The sequence below is a fragment of the Dendropsophus ebraccatus genome, chromosome 11, assembly GCF_027789765.1.
Source record: "Dendropsophus ebraccatus isolate aDenEbr1 chromosome 11, aDenEbr1.pat, whole genome shotgun sequence".
Taxonomy (NCBI): domain Eukaryota; kingdom Metazoa; phylum Chordata; class Amphibia; order Anura; family Hylidae; genus Dendropsophus; species Dendropsophus ebraccatus.
In genome coordinates this window covers 16,077,638-16,097,558 of record NC_091464.1, presented here as the reverse complement: position 1 = coordinate 16,097,558, position 19,921 = coordinate 16,077,638, and the positions used below count along the sequence as shown (strand labels likewise).

General features: G+C 43.0%; 1 protein-coding gene across 2 annotated transcripts; it reads right to left on the bottom strand.

Annotated features, from left to right (window-relative positions):
* Nucleotides 1-1,353: 1,353 nt before the first annotated feature.
* Nucleotides 1,354-17,425, bottom strand: SLC19A2 (solute carrier family 19 member 2). 2 transcript variants are annotated; one of them, XM_069946343.1, is made up of 6 exons: nucleotides 17,124-17,425; nucleotides 13,632-14,225; nucleotides 8,946-9,207; nucleotides 6,730-6,922; nucleotides 4,267-4,408; nucleotides 1,354-3,046 (listed from the first exon to the last, which is right to left on the bottom strand). In XM_069946343.1, exons 1-6 carry the CDS (start codon nucleotides 17,292-17,294, stop codon nucleotides 2,924-2,926), a joined length of 1,485 nt encoding a protein of 494 aa, XP_069802444.1. In that variant the 5' UTR covers nucleotides 17,295-17,425; the 3' UTR covers nucleotides 1,354-2,923. The 2 variants fall into 2 exon arrangements, with proteins under 2 accessions (XP_069802444.1, XP_069802445.1); XM_069946344.1 differs by having other exon boundaries at nucleotides 8,946-9,177.
* Nucleotides 17,426-19,921: the final 2,496 nt, after the last annotated feature.

The window sequence follows — 19,921 nt, the reverse complement described above, 5'->3', positions numbered from 1 at the left end:
GCTGTATTCAGTTTAGATGAAATCTGCTGCGGATCTGCAGCAGAAAATCCACTGCGTATCCGTTACGTGTGAATGTACCCTAAAGGGGTAACTCACTTAGGAAAGACTTCAATCTGTTCAATCCCTACCCATAATCTAAGCTTGTGTGTAATAGGTTTCTGTTACATGAATTGGTCATTTTGTCTGCAGCACATCCTGACTGACACCCTGAAGCTGAAGAAAATCCTCACTTCCTGGTCCACTTCTCTATCCTCCCCCTCCCTTCTGAGACAGAGGTCACATAACATAACACGGCCACCACTAACATCACACAGTGATCACCTGGCCAAGGGCGGGAAAAGAAAAGCCTCTCACAAGTAGCATAGGGGAAGGGAGACCCTGTTGTTTTATCTCTGTCTGAGCAAAGCCAGAGTAGATTGAGCCAGTGGTGGGCAGATGCTACAACATGGGGCAGATACCCAGCAGTTAGTTTCGAGGTGCAATGCATGCTGGGAGATGTAGTTTCCCAGGCCAGGCGCCATGGTGGAAACCCGGGATCCTTTATGAATGTTTGAACCTGGGGCTAGGAGTGAAAGACAATCAGTAGTGATCAGTGAGTGCACCTACATGCTTTTGTAGGATTGCTGGTGTTCCCCTTTGAGTACAGTTATTAAAACGTTATTTGACGTGGTCTGGTAAGCATGAACAATCTATTAAACTGGTTCACTTTTCTTGTGTCGGGTCAGCTGCACTTTTACCTCTACGCTGTTCAGATGCCTGGATGACACGTCGTCCCTATTATGTCCCCCTCCCTCTTCTCCCTTCTCTCCACTCCCTACCTCCCTCTCTCTAGTACCTTATCTTTCCATTCTTCTTCGGCTTTCCTCTGAGCTACTCATTTAGATGCACTGCTGGAATTGTTACACCATCTTGGGCCTTAGGGTGGTATTACACGGGCCGATAATACCTGTAAATGAGCTCCGATCTGCTAGATCGGAGCTTGTTTACTGGGCCTATTACAGGGCCCGATAATCATTTAACAAGGGCTGCAGTGACATAGTTACCTATGTCCTTGCAGCCCTTGCGTAAACTAAATACTTTACCTATCCATGTCAGAGCGCGCAGGACCCGGGGAGAAGCGGACCACAGGAGCAGCCCTGGAACGTGGATAGGTAATGTATGTCGTCAGTTGTCTGCCGCGCTATGCTATTACACGTAGCGGTACACGGCCGGCGCCCGACAAATATAGGTTCTAACCTATTTCAACGATCAGCCGATAATCGTTGTATTTATTAATCAGGCAATTATCGTTCCGTGTAATAGTACCCTTATTCAGATCCCAATCCTAGAAAGTACAGAATAAATAGGACACAGTTTGCACCGTTTTATTGAATGCTTTATTGGCACTGTTTTAACCATATATCTGTATTGTTGCATAGCCGGCTTGTCAATGCAGGTAACTGATTGTCATCATACTTTATTTGGTTAGGTGAATTTGTTCCCCATTATATGTACCTTGTTTCCCAAATGTTTTTTCAATAAATACAGATTTAAAAAAAAAAAAAAAAAACCCTTGTCAAGTTATCGATCACAGCACGACTCACTGCTAAGACCCACTGTGATCAGGAGATATAACTGGGGAGAGATTGTGGCAACGACCAATTCCCACAGTGTGAAGCCCCTATTACACAGGAGGACATTGAGGAGCAAACAAGCACTGTCAGCGCTCGCATGCTCTTTGTTCCCTGCTCGCTGCCGCTATTTTGCCCAGACGAACGATTAACAATTTACAAGTAACGATGTGTTTTGTTTTTTTTTATAACAAATCAGCGTTTAGACGGAACTATATATTCATTCGTTATTGCGATCGTTTTAAGATCGCGTAAGCCTCTCTCACACATAGGGTGAATTGGTGAAAAACTGTTTACACTAAGCGATCTGCAAATTTTTAGCGAACGACCAAGGACGATTTGAAAGATCAAAATGAACGATTTCTCATCGCTTGATTGTTCGCTGTGTTTACACGAGCCGGTTATGGCTCAAATGCGATCGTTATCGATAAGATTCTAACAATAATCGTTCCGTGTAAACACATCATAATATATTTCGATCACCTATCTTTTCCCCCCTCAACCCCCCCACCAGGAAATGAAGTAAACTCATTCTTACCTAATGATTTGAAAGGGTTTTTTCCTCCACCGGAGTACCCCTTTAAACTGGTTCAGCAATGTCTAGCCTCAATAGTCCCTGGCTATCAACTAAGGAGAGCCATGTCTGACCATACACTTTTAATAATACAGTACTCTATGCTGGCAATTGGACTGTACAGCCGTCCATGTGATGCATGGTAGTTTCAGCTTCACCATAGCTGGGACTGCTCTTACATTATTAGTGATGCCGCAATAAGGACAGGGGCTATCCTAATGGTACAACCCCTTTAAGGCAATGTGAACAGTCAGTAGTATACTGTGCATCAGTTTCATACAGACATATACTTATACATAAGTATAAATAAAAGTACATAAATATATTCTACAAATACTCTACAAACGTAAGGCCCTGCTGTAAGACGGAGCCAAAAGCCGCAGCCATGGAATTATTTTACCTAAAAGTCATAAGAAATCATAAAAAGTCATCAAAAGCAAAGAACCAGCTCTGCCCAATATATCAGTCTCTTCTGTCTGTATGTGGAGATCACCGTGATCTTTGGCATCTGAGACATCCATAGGGAATCTATCATTATGTAACATATGTGGGTACATAAGGGTATCCACTATAAACTACCGAGTGTGTACTCGTGTTGCTTCTCTATGTCTCCTCACATACAGAGCTTACACCACCAGTACAGTAGATAAAGCAGCACGCTTGTTGGTAGCCATATGCTTTGGTACAGGGCACAGCTCCGTTTCCTCCAATGCACTTCAATGGTCTTCTGAAGAGCCCTTCAAGTCCCAGAGGAATCCAGCTTCTCTTGCTTGGGTTCTTTACAGTTCTTCATGATGTGGTAGAGCCCGCTCACAAAAAATATTACTGCAATGACTGCAAAGTATCCGGCGTAAATTTTAAACTGAAATAAAGAGACATAGTAGTTAAAATCTGCATTTAGGACTAGGAGACAGAGCATAAGGGAAGAATAACAAATTGTACATGGGTTTCCATGCACTTAGGTAGAAGTCATTAAAAAGAACCTAATTACCCCCTCTTTTTGCATTGTTCTATACACATGTCAGGACGATTACAATGATACTTAATTTGTATGTGATTAACACTATTTCTATATCTGTGACACAAAGACAGTTACATATGCCTGCATTAACTGACAGCAAGCAGAGATAGAACGATAAATTTTCATATTACAGAAACCTAGGCTCAGGGACACATGTAAGTCTATGGAAGCAGCACTGGTGCATGGAGATGATGCAGATTATGTTTCCTGGGGGTCAAGTTACCAAGTCAATAGACAGCTAACCCCGCCCTCAAAGAAGAGATCACATATCCTGTGTCTACAAAGGGAGGAGGGGGGGTGTGGGTGTGGGAGAGGGAGCTGAGCATGGTCAGAGTGGACACAGAGGATTTTAGACATCTAGAGCGGATGAGAAAAAAAAAAAAAAAAAAACACAGAAAGGGTGCAAGATAGGTTATACATGTATATTGCACATAGGGTGGTATTGGGAAGGGGGATTGTTTAAAATATTGTTGTTTTTGTTACCCAGATAACAGTAGCCTCACTTGGTCAAGGGCTATTTATCTCTATTACATGTAGTGAATGGCAGCGAGTGGCCGATGATTTTAGTTCAGGACCTGAAGACCTGAGTAATGATCTGCCGAATCGGCCTGATTCTGCAGATTATTGCTTCATGTTATAGAGTATTAAGAGGTGGTGGTCCAGGCTACTACTATACGAGACTACACATCCAGACTGTTGTTATAATGGAGGGCCAGAACACACAGCCAGACTGCTGACATAGTAGACAGTGGAGTGGAGGCGGGGGGGGGGGGGGGGAACCTTATTCATTAGTTTTCATTCCCACCTCACTAGAAAATCTTTCATGGTCAATGATGTGCAAGAATACAGCGGTTCCACAGCTTTATACACAGGATGTGATGAAGCTCAGGTCATGACCACCAGTCCCTTCCTGATGTAACTTAGAGGATGAATTGGAGTGTCACACTCGCTAGCTTTCTTTACATGGTGTACATTTATGAGCCTGTGGAAATCTACCACCACTATAGAGATATACACATTAGCGATTTGTCCTTTCCTGTAAATCTAAGCAAAGGACTTACTTGTGTAAATAAGTCTAAGCCAAGGACGCTGGAATCCACAACTATTACTGTGATCAGGGTTTGTAACAGCAAGGCGATGAAAGTGTTAACTCCAAAAACAAGGGCGTAGCACTCCATGCTGAGATTGGCCGCAATCTGAAATCTTTGGAGAGAGATGTGGTTAGTCTTCTGCGGCAATGCTCCTGGGCCTTACAAATACAGTCAAGGCAATACAATTCCAATCTTAGACATTGGTCCAGAAGTACTAATGTGTCGGCACTAGAATTCTGTCCACCGTGTGATGCACAAGACTGCCCTCCGCATCTATTATGCATTTTAAATACTTACTGTACCTATCATTTAAACAAACTTCTGACATGTCATAGGTTTGTATCTGTCCGGGTCCAGGTGCTAAGACACCCCCCCCCCCCCCCCCCCGGCGATTGCTAGAACGAAGGGGCAGAGGCGCTCACCACAATCTCGCATCTACTACTGTAATGAAGAGTAAATACGAGTTGTGACTTAGCATTTGTGCCACACTACCACTCCTTCCTCCTCTTTATGAAAAAAAATAAATAAATAAATCAATGCTGCCCGGCCTCCTGTTCAGTCCCTCAGAATCTGCCAACAGAGGACTGATCTGCAATCAGATAGAGTTGAATCTCCTCTTCTGTGTTGGAGCTGTGGTCTAGGGGTAAATCACCTGTCTAGAGACCAGCAACAGTTTGTTTTCTTTGGTTCAAATCCACTGATTGAAAGAAAATATAGGCGTGTTTTTTTGTTTTCTTTTCATCGCTGTATGATTTTTTAGGCTGGGTTCACACTACGTATATTTCAGTCAGTATTGTGGTCCTCATATTGCAACCAAAACCAGGAGTGGAATAAAAACACAGAAAGGATCTGTTCACACAATGTTGAAATTGAGTGGATGGCCGCCATATAACAGTAAATAACGGCCATTATTTCAATATAACAGCCGTTGTTTTAAAATAACAGCAAATATTTGCCATTAAATGGCGGCCGTCCACTCAATTTCAACATTGTGTGAACATATCTTTTCTGTGTTTTTAATCCACTCCTGGTTTTGCTTGCAATATGAGGATCACAATACTGACTGAAATATACGTAGTGTGAACCCAGCCTAAAAAGGCAAAGAATTCCCAATCAGGTCTAAATTTATATTTTTTAATACAATTATGAGAAAAATAAAAAAAAAAAGTTGTTTTGTAAGAGCGACTCATCATTGTATTTAAAAAAAACTAAATGTGGACCTGATTGGGAGAGAATTAGTTATTTTTTATTTCTTTTTAAAATTCCCAATCGGGTCCACATTGTATTAAAAAAAAAAAAAAAAAAAAAAAAATAATGATGAATAACTATTACAAAATAAATAACTTTTTTTCTCACCATTGTACAAAAATAAATAAAATAAAAAAAATCAAATTTGGATTGGGAATCCCAGATTGGGAATTCTTTGCATTTTATAAAAAAAGATACAAAAACAAAAACTATATAATAATTCATTTCTATCAGGGGAATCGAACCAAAGAAAACAAACTGTTGATGGCCTCCATACAGGCGATTTACCCTTACAGCACAGCTCCAACACAGGATATTACATTCAACTATATCTAATAGATCAGTCCTCTGTTGGCAGATACTGGCTGACAGCTAAGCGAGCATGAGGTTGGGCAGCATTGATTATTCATGAAGAAAAGGGAAGGAGTGGTGAAGCGTGAATGAGAGTGCGGCAAATACACTGAGCCACAACTCTTTATTGTCTCTTCATTAGAGTAAGAGACACGCGATTGCACATAATCCACTCAATCATGCTCACTAGGTCACTGCCCTCTACAGCACACTGTCAGCACCAATGGTAGGGCCCAGATGGTAACCGATTCCCTCCAAGCCTGAAAATAGACATAAATAGATGAAATATACACCTGCTAGGAGCTACACAACTGCTACAAGAAGCTTGCACCTTATATAAGACCAGGAGCTAATACTGCCCCGCAGATTAGCTAATGACTGGGGTGCAACAATTGCCCCGGTATTTATTATGAATGGCTGAAGACAGAATAATATCAGCCATGTTGATTTCAATGGATTTTTTATATATCACCCACCTCCAGAGGTGTCTGATAACGCTCTCCTGTGTTTGGTCACCTTTTAGGTACAATACATCAATAGGCTATGCTACAACCTGACTACTATATCTTCCCTTATAATGTTGAAGTGCTCTACATCAGGGTTACTGTGTTATATACGTAGTGCCAGGTATAAATGCCATAAAGACATCAGGGGATCCCAAGGGGTTGACCCACTTTGTCATGACACCAATTAATCCTGTTCTTGGGCCTACATATACTGTTCTTACATCTTCTTATAGAACTGGTACTAGATCTGTACAATAGGACTTGACTACATATCAAAGGAACACACATCACCGACTTATCAATGACAACATCCCGAGGGATTACTTACGTGGCTATCGTGATGAGAATCATGTAGATACTTCTGAAGAGGACGTACATGATATAGCACGCCCAAATGTTTCCGATGACATCCATAATATATACAGCCACCGCAATGATTAAAGTAAAAGCGGCCAGCAGCAGCTCGCCCCAGGTGGACCAGGAAACTTTAATATAACCAACAACAAAAACAGCGACCGCACCTTAAGAGAAGGGATGAGAAGTAAGATTAGGTCATGTAGAGACAATGTTAAGTGACCAGTTTTACTGAATCTGATGGTTCCTCTTCAGCATATCACACTGCTCATATATATATATTGTACATGCTGAACACAACTAAACCCACAAAAAACTGGAAGGGTGGAAAAGAACGGGTACAACTAGTCAAAGTCTCTTGTGTTGTTTCTGACCTTTCCCCCAGTAACCTCTGACTGTGTCCCCTTGTCCTTAAAGGGAACCAATCACGCCGAAAATCCATCTTAAGATAAGGAAACGTGCTGGCACATCACCCAGCAGGTTTCCTAAACATCCCCCTGTAACCTCCGTGCCCCCCTCCATCAGTCAGTAATCTTACTTTGAAGAAGTCCCGCGCTGTATGTAAATTTCTGGCAAGTAGTCACGGTGGGCGGATTTAGTCAAGGTGGGCAGGATCAGTCACAGGTCCTGGGCATCTGTAATGGCTGTAATCACACCCAGAGGGGCGTGCTTGAGGTCTGCCTTCCATCCACGTTACCCGGAGGCTTGCGTTTCACATCGGCGGCGCGCTGACATCATCCGCACGCAGGGCAGACGTCTTCTGTAGTCTGCGCATGCGCAGTAGGGCGGGAGACGACGCCGACGTACTGCGCATGCGCGGACTCCGGAAGACGACGGTGCTGCGTGCGGATGATGTCAGCACGCCGCCGACGTGAAACGCAAGCCTCCGGGTAACGTGGATGGAAGGCAGACCTCAAGCACGCCCCTCTGGGCATGATTACAGCCATTACAGATGCCCAGGACCTGTGACTGATTCTGCCCACCTTGACTAAATCCGCCCAACGTGACTACTTGCCAGAAATTTACATACAGCGCGGGACTTCTTCAAAGTAAGATTACTGACTGATGGAGGGGGGCACGGAGGTTACAGGGGGATGTTTAGGAAACCTGCTGGGTGATGTGCCAGCACGTTTCCTTATCTTACGATGGATTTTCGGCGTGACTGGTTCCCTTTAAGTTCAGTTTCTTCTCTCCTGAACCTTATTTAGTCCTTTAACATATTTAAAGGTTTCAATCAAGTCTTTTCCTCGTATGGTTTATGTCTGACACCCTCCACCATTTTTGTAGCTGTCTTTGGACCACTTCTATTGTATCAGTATCTCTCTGTAGGTGAGGTCTCCAGAACTGGACGCAGTATTCCAGATGTGACATCACTAGAGGTCTATACAGGGGGATCACAATCTCCTCTTCCTACTGGTTATACCACACACACTAATATATATATATATATATTATATATATATATATATATATATATATATATATATATATATATATATATATATATATATATATATATATATACATACACACACATACATACACACACACACAGCCCAGCATACCTAAGACACACACAGTCTAGCATACGATTTGCTTTCCCTACTGCCTGGTTGCACTGGTGACCCCTTTTAAGGCTGTCAGAAATTACTACCCCTAAATCCTTCTCTTCTGTCGATATGATAGAGGAATCCTCCTCCCCAAGTGCATTATCCTACATGCAGTTTCCGTAGTTTTGACCACTTATCTACCAAAGCTACATCCTTTTCCATATTACTAACAAACAAAAAAAACATCGGAAATTACTTTTTTTATTGGGGGGGGGGGGGGGGGGGGGAGGGAGAAACAGGGTGAAAATCGGAGTCTGCATTTTTGTGCCAATTTTTCAAATTGAAAAATCTGCCATGTGATTTGTCAGTGTTTTGTAGAAATTTCCCTTCAATCCAATGGGAGATGGATGCTCAGGCAGGACTGTGCTGATTTGGGTGCAGAAAATGGACATGGAGTCCAAACAATTGCACATTCTGTGTGAACAGTCCCACTGTGTGTATGGTGTATGTGGCACCGCGCACACATTTAACTAGCTTCCAACTACACAATAAAGAGCTCCTGAGTCACTACGACGTAGCTCCTTCCTTATGTAAATATTTGTGCTTATGTAGGTAGCAGCGTGACCCTAAATCACCTTACCTAGGAGTGTAGACACCGCTTCAACGCTGCCGTTGTAAATATTCGAATGAGAAGACGGCGCCACTTTCTCCCATAATCCCTGAGAATAGTTCACCACCTGGAAGTACCCGCACGTAGACAAGGCCCACCAGACCGACCAGCAGAGGAGGGTGCGGGACGAGTAGCAGTGTAAGAAGTCCTTCCATAGTATCCTCAGCACCAACTGGAGGGGAACACTTTTCTTCTCTGTTAACTGAGAAATAGAACCGTAGTCAGAAATCTGCTGAGAAAGAACATAATATTCACAACGAAGATAAAAGAATAAGAGAATGCGTTTGTTACATTACTAATACTAAAGATTTGTACGTATTTAATATATATCAGTTTACTAGGAGACAATGCTGTTTGTTTGGGTATGTTCACACTGAGGAATAGGCAGAGAATTTCAAGCGGAATAAGGGTAAATGCACATTATGGAAATCTTGCGGATAACTTGCCGCTTGTCATTCCGTCGTCCGTCCAAAGAACAAAAAGGTTCATTCTTTGAACGGCCATGCATGTCTGCGGCCAACCATAGAATGGAGTCTATGCCACGGGCAGAGACACGCGCGGCCATGAGTCGGCGGGGGTTGGGGGGGGGGTCGGTGGTAATGGGAAGCAGCGGCGGGCGTTCTGTGGGGATTCCTCAGTGTGAACATACCCTTTGAGCAAGAGCAGAGGCGCATGAAAAATCCCATTGAAGCAATGGGACAGGCAAAATGACAAGCAGAGTCTGCTAGTAAATTCCACCTCCTTTACTCAGTGTGCAAGGGCCCTAATGCAGCAATTCAGTCAGTATAATGTCACTGTGTGGTTACAGAGGTTTTGGTGCCGTGTGACAAGAGAGCTGACCATACAATGCGAGCACCCCAGGTTTCTTTGCTAATGAATGTGGACGTGCAGCAGCTGTAGGGCAAAGTGGCTATATGTACAATGTTTATTTAAACCAAGAAGAAAAATTGATCAAACCCTGGAAGGGGGGGGGGGGGGGGGGGCAAATCGCAACAGCTCCCCTTAACATACATATAATGCTATCTATCCCTTGTGTGGCCCTGTGTGTTCACCACAGCCTATTCTCATTTATTTTTCACAGAGCAGCAGCCATTGCTCATAGGAACACGTCACTAAAGATACTACAGGCTATTGTGCACCTCCAGCACATCCAGGGCTCCAGACTAAAAAATTTACCTGGGAGCCATTGGCTCCTAACCTGAAAAATTTAGGCGCCAAATAGAATATTTGGTCGCCAACATTTTAAACCATGTAAAATTAATGTTATGTTAAATGGGACTTATTGTGTGCAGAGGCCACGGCAGCCTCCTCCTCCTCCTTTAGATTCTTTCTTTTCTTAGTTTGAAAACGTTCAACATGGAAACTTGCAACTTGACAACCATATCCAGTCTGACTCAGTACTTCAGCTTCACTTGGCTAGCCTTTTAATGAGGCTTACTCTTCTGAACTTGAAGGGAACCTGTCGACCCCCGTGCCGGGGTGACAGGCTCCCAACCCCCCTATACTCACCTCATGAGAGAGGAGTCCAACGCTCATAGAGAATGACGGGAGAGTCCAGCGCTCCGTCATTCTCTATGAGCGTTGGACTCATCTCTCAGTGTGCGCGTCGGGCTGCAGCGGCTGAGATCTCCGTGACCCGACCATCTTCAGAAGCGGGACCAGGCGCGATGAGGTGAGTATAGGTTCTAACGGGGGGTTGGGAGCCTGTCACCCCGTCACCGGGGGTGACAGGTTCCCTTTAAAAGCTTGCAACAGTCTATACATACTGAGCTAGACTTATGACTGCAGCCATAGTGACCCCCCACAAGATGTGTATATAGATAGATATATCTCTCACCTAGTGACTAATGCAAGTGACCCCCTACAATAGACACCTGAGGGGCCCTGATAATAATAATTGTGCATATATCTATCTCCCAGTGTCTGCAGCCAGTTTGCCCTCCCCTTATAGATGGCCCCCTCCCCTTATAGATGACCCCCTCTACCCCCATTATAGATGCCCCCTCCTCCCCCCCCCCCCATTATAGATGCCCCCTCTTCTCCCCCCCCTTATAGATACCCCCTCCCCTTATAGATGACCCCCTCTACCCCCATTATAGATGCCCCCTCCCCCCCCCCCCATTATAGATGCCCCCTCTTCTCCCCCCTTATAGATACCCCCTCCCCCCCCCCCCCCATTATAGATGCCCCCCCCCTTTCCTCTATGCTAAGCAGTATTTAAAAAAACAAACACACAAAGTCACTTGACAACCCGCTCCCCCGGCGATCCTCTTCTTCTTCGGGCGCTGTCCCCGGCTGATGCGCGGCTGCCGGGGGTGTCCCGTCCTATACCCGGCAGCGCGGCGCGTCAGTGAGCTCCCTGTACGCCGGGGCTGTGACTTCTGACACAGGAAGCGTCTCAGACGTGCGCTTCCTGTGCCGGAAGTCAGGGCCCCAGGCAGCTCACTGATGCGCCGCGCTGCCGGGGATAGGACGGGACACCCCCGGCAGCCGCGCATCAGCCGGGGGCCCGGACTTAAAGAGACAGCGCGCCGCCACCGGGGCCAGTCGCAAATGGCGCCCAGATTAATAAATCTGGGCGCCATTTGCAAAATGTCAGTCGCATTGGCGACCATTTTGGTCGCCATCTGGAGCCCTGACATCACTAGCCCATACACACACACACAAAATATACGGCACATCACTAGCCCATACACACACAATATACGGCACATCACTAGCCCATACATCCGTACAGCTTGTACACACGTACACACACTATACGGCACATCACTAGCCCATAAACCCGTACAGCCTGTACACACACACACACACACAATATACGGCACATCACTAGCCCATACACCCGTACAGCCTGTGTATATATATATATATATATATATATATATATATATATATATATATATATATATATATATATATATATATACACACACACACACACACACACACACACACAAAATATACGGCACATCGATAGCCTATACACCCGTACAGCCTGTACACACAATATACGACTTATTTGCATCAGAAATCAGTTGTGACCTGGAACCTAAAAATCACTTGACAAATCGGATTATATACATTCCATAACTGACTAAATCCAGCGACCTGACGGCCTTTACACCACTGGGGGATTAACAGAGAGCAATGTAACCTGACCGGCCGTGCTGTTATTGGCCTAACATTGCAAAGCCAATGCTTCTTGGAAACAGAATATTTACTGTACCAGGATGAGACTGAGCAGACCGGCCTTTGCCCCTCATGCACATCAAGGAGCCTTTGACGCCCATAACCCTCTCACCAGGTCACTGGTTTGTCCTTTGTTTTACAGATGCCCTGACACGCTCGGGTGCTTATGTTTCCCTTCATCTGTCAGTGGTTTTAATGTTATGGCCACAGTGGCACGGTCATGGCACTCCAAGTCAGTGGATATGACACCCAGAGCAATGCACTCCTCCAGCCCTATAACAAGCAGCTTGCAGATAGGACTAGAACGCCAAGAACCTGACAAGACGCTGCAAAACTATAATAAGGATCTGTTAGGAATCTTCCTGACCTGAGAGTCCATGTCAGTTACTGGTTCATATACAGTTCAGAATTATAAAGACGATAATATCCCTTTCATCCATGTATCCTCCCCGTATCACAAGGAGGGCACAAAGATGGGGTCTGGGGCTATTTATACAGCATTCCCCATGGATCTGACCCCTCTATATTTTGTATATTCACCCTATGTTACCCCGATTTTATCTACATTCAGTTGGGTTCACAGAAGCATAATGACATAGATGCCCGTTATGGCCGCAAATCCCAGTCCAATGATCTAAGCCGACAGCTGTCCACAGTGGTGACCAGCCTCAGCCAATGGCAGTCACATCTCCTTGTGTTAAAGGGATTGTCCAGCGAAATTTTTTCTTTCAAATCAAGTGGTTTCAGAAAGATATACAGATTTGTAATTTACTTCTATTTAAAAATCTTAAGTCTTCCCCTACTTATCAGCTGCTGTATGTCCTGCAAGAAATGTTATCTTTCCAGTCTGACACAGTGCTCTCTGCTGCCACCTCTGTCTATGTCAGGAACTGTCCAGAGCAGTAGCAAATCTCCAGACGTGGCAGCAGAGAGCCCTGTGTCAGACTGGAGAGAATACACCACTTCCTGCAGGACATACAGCAGCTGATAAGCAGTAGAAGACTTGAGATTTTTAAATAGAGGTAAATTACAAATCTATATAACTTTCTGAAACCAACTCTGATCCCTTATGGTAGGGGTAGGGAACCTTGGCTCTCCAGCTGTTTCAAAACTACAACTCCCATCATGCCTGGGCTGCCAAAGCTTTAGCTGTCCAGGCATTGTAGTTTTAAGCAGGGAACCTTTGGAAAGCAACTTTTAAATATTTTATTATAATATGATTCATTCATAACTGCTGCCACTAGGGGGAGCTCACTGCATACAGATGTGTACAGCCCCAATAGAGTTCAATACTAGCCACATAAATCTGTAAGCAGTTAACTCCCCCTAGTGGTAGCTTCATGCAGCTAAAATTATATAATTTATCAAGAAATAACAGGACCTATACTGGATTGTGTCATGGTCCTTATGCCTCATCATATTACAATGATATGAATATCCCCAGATTCGGGTACTAATAGTTACCTGGCCCTCAGCATTGTGTTCCTCGGTGTTCAGGGGTACTTGGACCTCGATCCCCTCGGGCTCGGCAGCGCCGCCCAGGTCACCGTTACATTGACTTCCTCTCTTCCCACAGCCAACCCTTTTGCCTTCTTCAAGTAAGTTTTGGTGGAAAAAGAGGCTTTTCATTGGCATTGGTAAGAACCAAGCTGCCGAAAAGGCTATGGAAACGCTTATTAGAGAGATGACATTGAGACTGAAGAGAGACCAGCCGGCGGCAGACACCAGGACCTGGCCGGTGACGGAGCCCACAGTGTAGCCAGTCAGGGTGGCGGTGCGGCAGTAGCTGGTCACTCTCTGGTAGACGCCAGGCTCCACCATGCTGTAGATATAAGAATAATAGGCGATCTCTGTGGCTGTGGAAATGCCATAAAAGAACTCAAGGAACTGGATGGCCAGAGTGCCCTGGGCATAGAGGAGCATGAACCAGGTGACTATCAGGCTGAGGCCCTGCAGGAGGAGGACCGGCTTGTACCGCAGATAGTCCGTGGCAATGAAGACCGGAAAGAGCAAGATCAGGTAGGAATACGTCCAGACCGGATAAATCTCATTGAACACCTAGAACGAGAACACAGACATGACATAGGATTATTGGTGACGGGGTATAAGCATAATGCACTGTAAATTATAAGAACATGTTAGAGGACAACACCTTAAAGGGGATCTCTGGCATTTTTTTTCCAACTCAAGCTGTGTCATAAAGTTATATTAAATTGTAATTTAATTCTATTTAAAAATTTCACGTTTTCCAGTACAGCTGCTGTATGTCCTGCAGGAAGTGGTGTATTCTTTCCAGTCTGACACAGTGCTCTCTGCTGCCACCTCTGTCCATGTCAGGAACTGTCCAGAGCTGTAGAGGTTTTCTATGGGGATTTACTACTGCTCTGGACAGTTCCTGACATGGACAGAGGTGGCAGCAGAGAGCACTGTGTCAGACTGGAAAGAATACACCACTTCCTGCAGGATATACAGCAGCTGATAGATACTGGAGATTTTTTTAATAGTATAAATGTATATATACACACACACACACACATATACATTTATATATACACATGTATATATTTGTATAACGTTCTTTTAACTTTACCAGTTGATTAGATTTTTTTTTCCACCTTTAAGCTAAACAGGAACATAACAGGCTGGTAAGTGCGGAGGTGGCATGGCTGCCCTGGTGACACCTCCGCTATGTGTAAGCGCTGCATACGATGTCTGAGAACGTCTCCCATGATGCTCTTCTGCCATATGAGAGTAATGATAGAGCTCAGGTTTCTGCAGAATGACGTTACACAATGGTGACTCAACAATCCTGATTGATGGACGTCATACGCCGGCCACAGCCAGAGTGTTATTGTCACCTTGTTGTGTCTTCACCATAGAAACACTGCGACGCTGCACCTGACGGGAGGGATCAGTAAGCCGGACAGCAGACACTGTAGGAGACTGACACCTATAGACAGTACAAGAACCTTAAAGGAGAAGTCCAGCGAAATTTTTATTAAAGTATTGTATTGCCCCCCAAAGCTATACAAATCCCCAATATACACTTATTACGGGGAATGCTTATAAAGTGCTTTTTGCTCTTTACTTACTACTGCATCAAGGCTTCACTTCCTGGATAACATGGTAATGTCACTTCCTGGATAACATGGTGATGTCACTTCCTGGATAATATGGTGATGTCACAACCAGACTCCCAGAGCTGTGCGGGCTGTGGCTGCTGGAGAGGAAGACGGCAGAGGGATGCTCAGTGTCCTTCCAGTGCCCTGTGTCCCTCAGTGTCCCCCTGCCATCATCCTCTCCAGCAGCCACAGCCGCACAGCTCTGGGAGTCGGGTCGTGACATCACCATGTTATCCAGGAAGTGACATCACCATGTTATCCAGGAAGTGACATCACCATGTTATCCAGGAAGTGACATCACCATGTTATCCAGGGAGTGACATCACCATGTTATCCAGGGAGTGACATCACCATGTTATCCAGGGAGTGACATCACCATGTTATCCAGGAAGTGAAGCCTTGATGCAGTAGTAAGTGAAGAGGAAATAGCGCTTTATAAACATTTCTAGTAATAAGTGTATATTGGGCATTAGTATAACTTTTGGGGGGCAATACAATACTTTTAATAAAAAAAAAAAAAAAAAAAAAATGAAATAAAATTTTCGCCGGACTTCTCCTTTAAGGGCACCCTCACACACACCAGGATCCGCAGTGTGAAATCTGCAGCGGATTCAGTGTGTGTAAAGACGCCCTAACAGGGAGATAACCTGCTGATTGGTCATAAGGCCATCAGCTTATGTACATGAAGATGCGGCAGGTTCACATCCCTTTATTATAGATTTACCAACCACATCTGCTGGTTTGTTCCAAGCATCTACTACTCTTTCAACAAAACAACATTATCTCCCGTTGCTTCTGATCTTTCCCCCGGTAACCTCTCGCCGTCTCCTCTTGTTCTTGTGTCCAGGTTCACACTAAAAATAATCTCCTCCTGAACCTTAGAGGAGAATTCGGACCTGCTCAGCCAGTCAGCTGCTGTGGAGGGGATCCGCCTCTGCTGCTGGATCTGACAGGTCACATCCCAGGTCCTCTCTCTAACCGGTCAGTCAGTGGCGGAGGCAGGACCCCACTACGCTGCTGACTGGCTGAGCGGATGTCACGTTCCGGGTTCCCTCTCAGACCAGGCAGCGACCAGATCAGCAGTACACTGCCAGCAGCACTGGAGCCGGGGGAGATGAGGACACATTATTTATTCACCCTGCCCAGGGTTTAAAAAAAAAAAAAAAAAAAAAAAAAAAAAAAAAAAAAAAAAAAAAAAAAAAAATCGCCCTGCCCGGAGTTCCCCTTTAAGTCTTCCCTGATATGTTTATGCCTGACACCCTCCACCGTCTTTGATCCGTTCTATGTATCAGTATCTCTCCGTAGATGAGGTCTCCAGACGTGACACCAGTGGCGTAGCTACCATATAGGCAGGGTAGGCAGTTGCTATGGGGTCCGTGACAGAGGGGGGGCCCAGGAGAAAAGGTAAAAGCGTGTGTCCTACTGCTTAACCCCTTATGTACTACAGTGTGTAAGTGACCCAATGTGTACTTACATGCTGCAACACAAAAAAAAGGGTTAACAAGCAGAATACAGAAATCTCTGCTTCACTGCACTGATAACCTCCGACCTCTGTTCTCCAGCTCCAATCAAGTAGGTAAAGAAAATGTCCAGAGCAGAGGTCAGAGGTCATCAGTGCACTGGCAGTAAAGCAGATTATATATATATATATATATATATATATATGCACAGTGCTTTGTGTTGTGCATAGGGGAGGGGGCCCCGTGAATCCTTGCTATGCTACTGCGTGACACGGTGTCTCCGATGTGACGTCACTAGAGCTCTATATACAGCGGGATCAGTCTCCCGGTCCCGGCTCCCTCCGTGCAGCAGGGTGAGGACGCTCGGTACCCACCTGCCTCTCGGTGAGGTTCTTGTCCGGTCCCAGCAGGTACGGGGTCAGGAAGGGCTCCGAGGGTCTCAGGCTGGCGAAGAAGCCGTTAGCGCAGAGCACACATGTGGGCAGCAGCCATCCTCCCCGGGGCAGCAGCCCGGCCCTCCGCCGCCGCCTCACATCCAGCTCCATGACGGGACAGACGCGGCTCCGGGGAGAGGGTCACGGGCGCGGAGGAGCGGGGAAGCCGGAGCCGGTAGGAGCCGGTGCAAGGTCACTACTCCCCGGCCACCGCATGTTCTAGTGTCAATGGTGTGACGTAAGGAGGCGGGGAGGGGGAAGTGGCCTTCTGATTGGAGTCCGGTGACTTTGGGGGGGGGGGGGGGCACGTGACGGTCACGGCTCCTCCCCCCTCATGTGACACGGGGTCTCCTGATGTGACTGCACCTGACCGGGGAGTACGGGCTCAGTGTGGGCAGCATGTCAGCCATAGAGGTCTCCATAGCGCCCCCTAGGTGCCCCATTCCAGCCATTTATCTGACGTCTCTAGTATTGTATAGTATTGTATAGTATAGTATTGTATAGTATTGTATAGTATAGTATTGTATAGTATTGTATTGTATAGTATAGTATAGCATTGTATTGTATAGTATAGTATAGCATTGTATTGTATAGTATTGTATAGTATAGTATAGTATAGCATTGTATAGTATAGTATAGTATAGCATTGTATAGTATAGTATAGCATTGTATAGTATAGTATTGTATTGTATAGTATAGTATAGCATTGTATTGTATAGTATAGTATAGCATTGTATTGTATAGTATTGTATAGTATAGTATAGTATAGCATTGTATAGTATAGTATAGTATAGCATTGTATAGTATAGTATAGCATTGTATAGTATTGTATTGTATAGTATAGTATTGTATAGTATAGTATAGCATTGTATAGTATAGTATAGTATTGTATAGTATAGCATTGTATAGCATTGTATAGTATAGCATTGTATAGTATAGCATTGTATAGTATAGCATTGTATAGTATTGTATTGTATAGTATAGTATTGTATAGTATTGTATTGTATAGTATAGTATAGCATTGTATTGTATAGTATAGTATAGCATTGTATTGTATAGTATTGTATAGTATAGTATAGTATAGCATTGTATAGTATAGTATAGTATAGCATTGTATAGTATAGTATAGCATTGTATAGTATAGCATTGTATAGTATAGTATTGTATTGTATAGTATAGCATTGTATAGTATTGTATTGTATAGTATAGTATTGTATAGTATAGTATAGCATTGTATAGTATAGTATAGTATTGTATAGTATAGCATTGTATAGCATTGTATAGTATAGCATTGTATAGTATAGCATTGTATAGCATTGTATAGTATAGCATTGTATAGTATAGTATTGTATAGTATAGTATAGCATTGTATAGCATTGTATAGTATAGCATTGTATAGTATAGTATAGTATAGCATTGTATAGTATAGTATTGTATAGTATAGTATAGTATAGCATAGTATAGTATAGTATTGTACAGTATAGCATTGTATAGTATAGTATTGTATAGTATAGCATTGTATAGTATAGTATTGTATAGTATAGCATTGTATAGTATAGTATAGTATAGCATTGTATAGTATAGTATAGTATTGTACAGTATAGCATAGTATAGTATAGTATTGTACAGTATAGCATTGTATAGTATAGTATAGTATAGCATTGTATAGTATTGTATAGTATAGTATAGCATTGTATAGTATAGTATAGTGTAGCATTGTATAGTATAGTATAGTATTGTATAGTATAGTATAGCATTGTATAGTATAGCATTGTATAGTATAGCATTGTATAGTATAGTATAGTATAGCATTGTATAGTATTGTATAGTATAGCATTGTATAGTATTGTATAGTATAGCATTGTATAGTATAGTATTGTATAGTATAGTATAGCATTGTATAGTATAGTATTGTATAGTATAGTATTGTATAGTATAGTATTGTATAGCATTGTATTGTATAGCATTGTATTGTATAGTATAGCATTGTATAGTATAGTATAGCATTGTATAGTATAGTATTGTATAGTATAGCATTGTATAGTATAGTATTGTATAGTATAGCATTGTATAGTATAGTATAGTATAGTATTGTATAGTATAGTATTGTATAGCATTGTATTGTATAGCATTGTATTGTATAGTATAGTATAGTATAGCATTGTATAGTATAGCATTGTATAGTATAGTATAGTATAGTATAGCATTGTATAGTATAGCATTATATAGTATAGCATTGTATAGCATAGTATTGTATAGTATAGTATAGTATTGTATAGTATTGTACAGTATAGCATTGTATAGTATAGCATTGTATAGTATAGTATAGTATTGTATAGTATAGCATTGTATAGTATAGTATAGCATTGTATAGTATTGTATAGTATTGTATAGTATAGTATAGCATTGTATAGTATTGTATAGTATTGTATAGTATATTATTGTATAGTATAGTATTGTATAGTATATCATTGTATAGTATTGTATAGTATAGTATAGCATTGTATAGTATTGTATAGCATTGTATTGTATAGCATTGTATAGTATAGTATTGTATTGTATAGTATTGTATAGTATAGTATTGTATAATATAGTATTGTATAGCATTGTATAGTATAGTATAGTATAGCATAGCATAACATAGTATAGTATAGCATTGTATAGCATTGTATAGTATAGTATAGCATAGCATAACATAGTATAGTATAGCATTGTATAGTATTGTATAGTGTAGCATT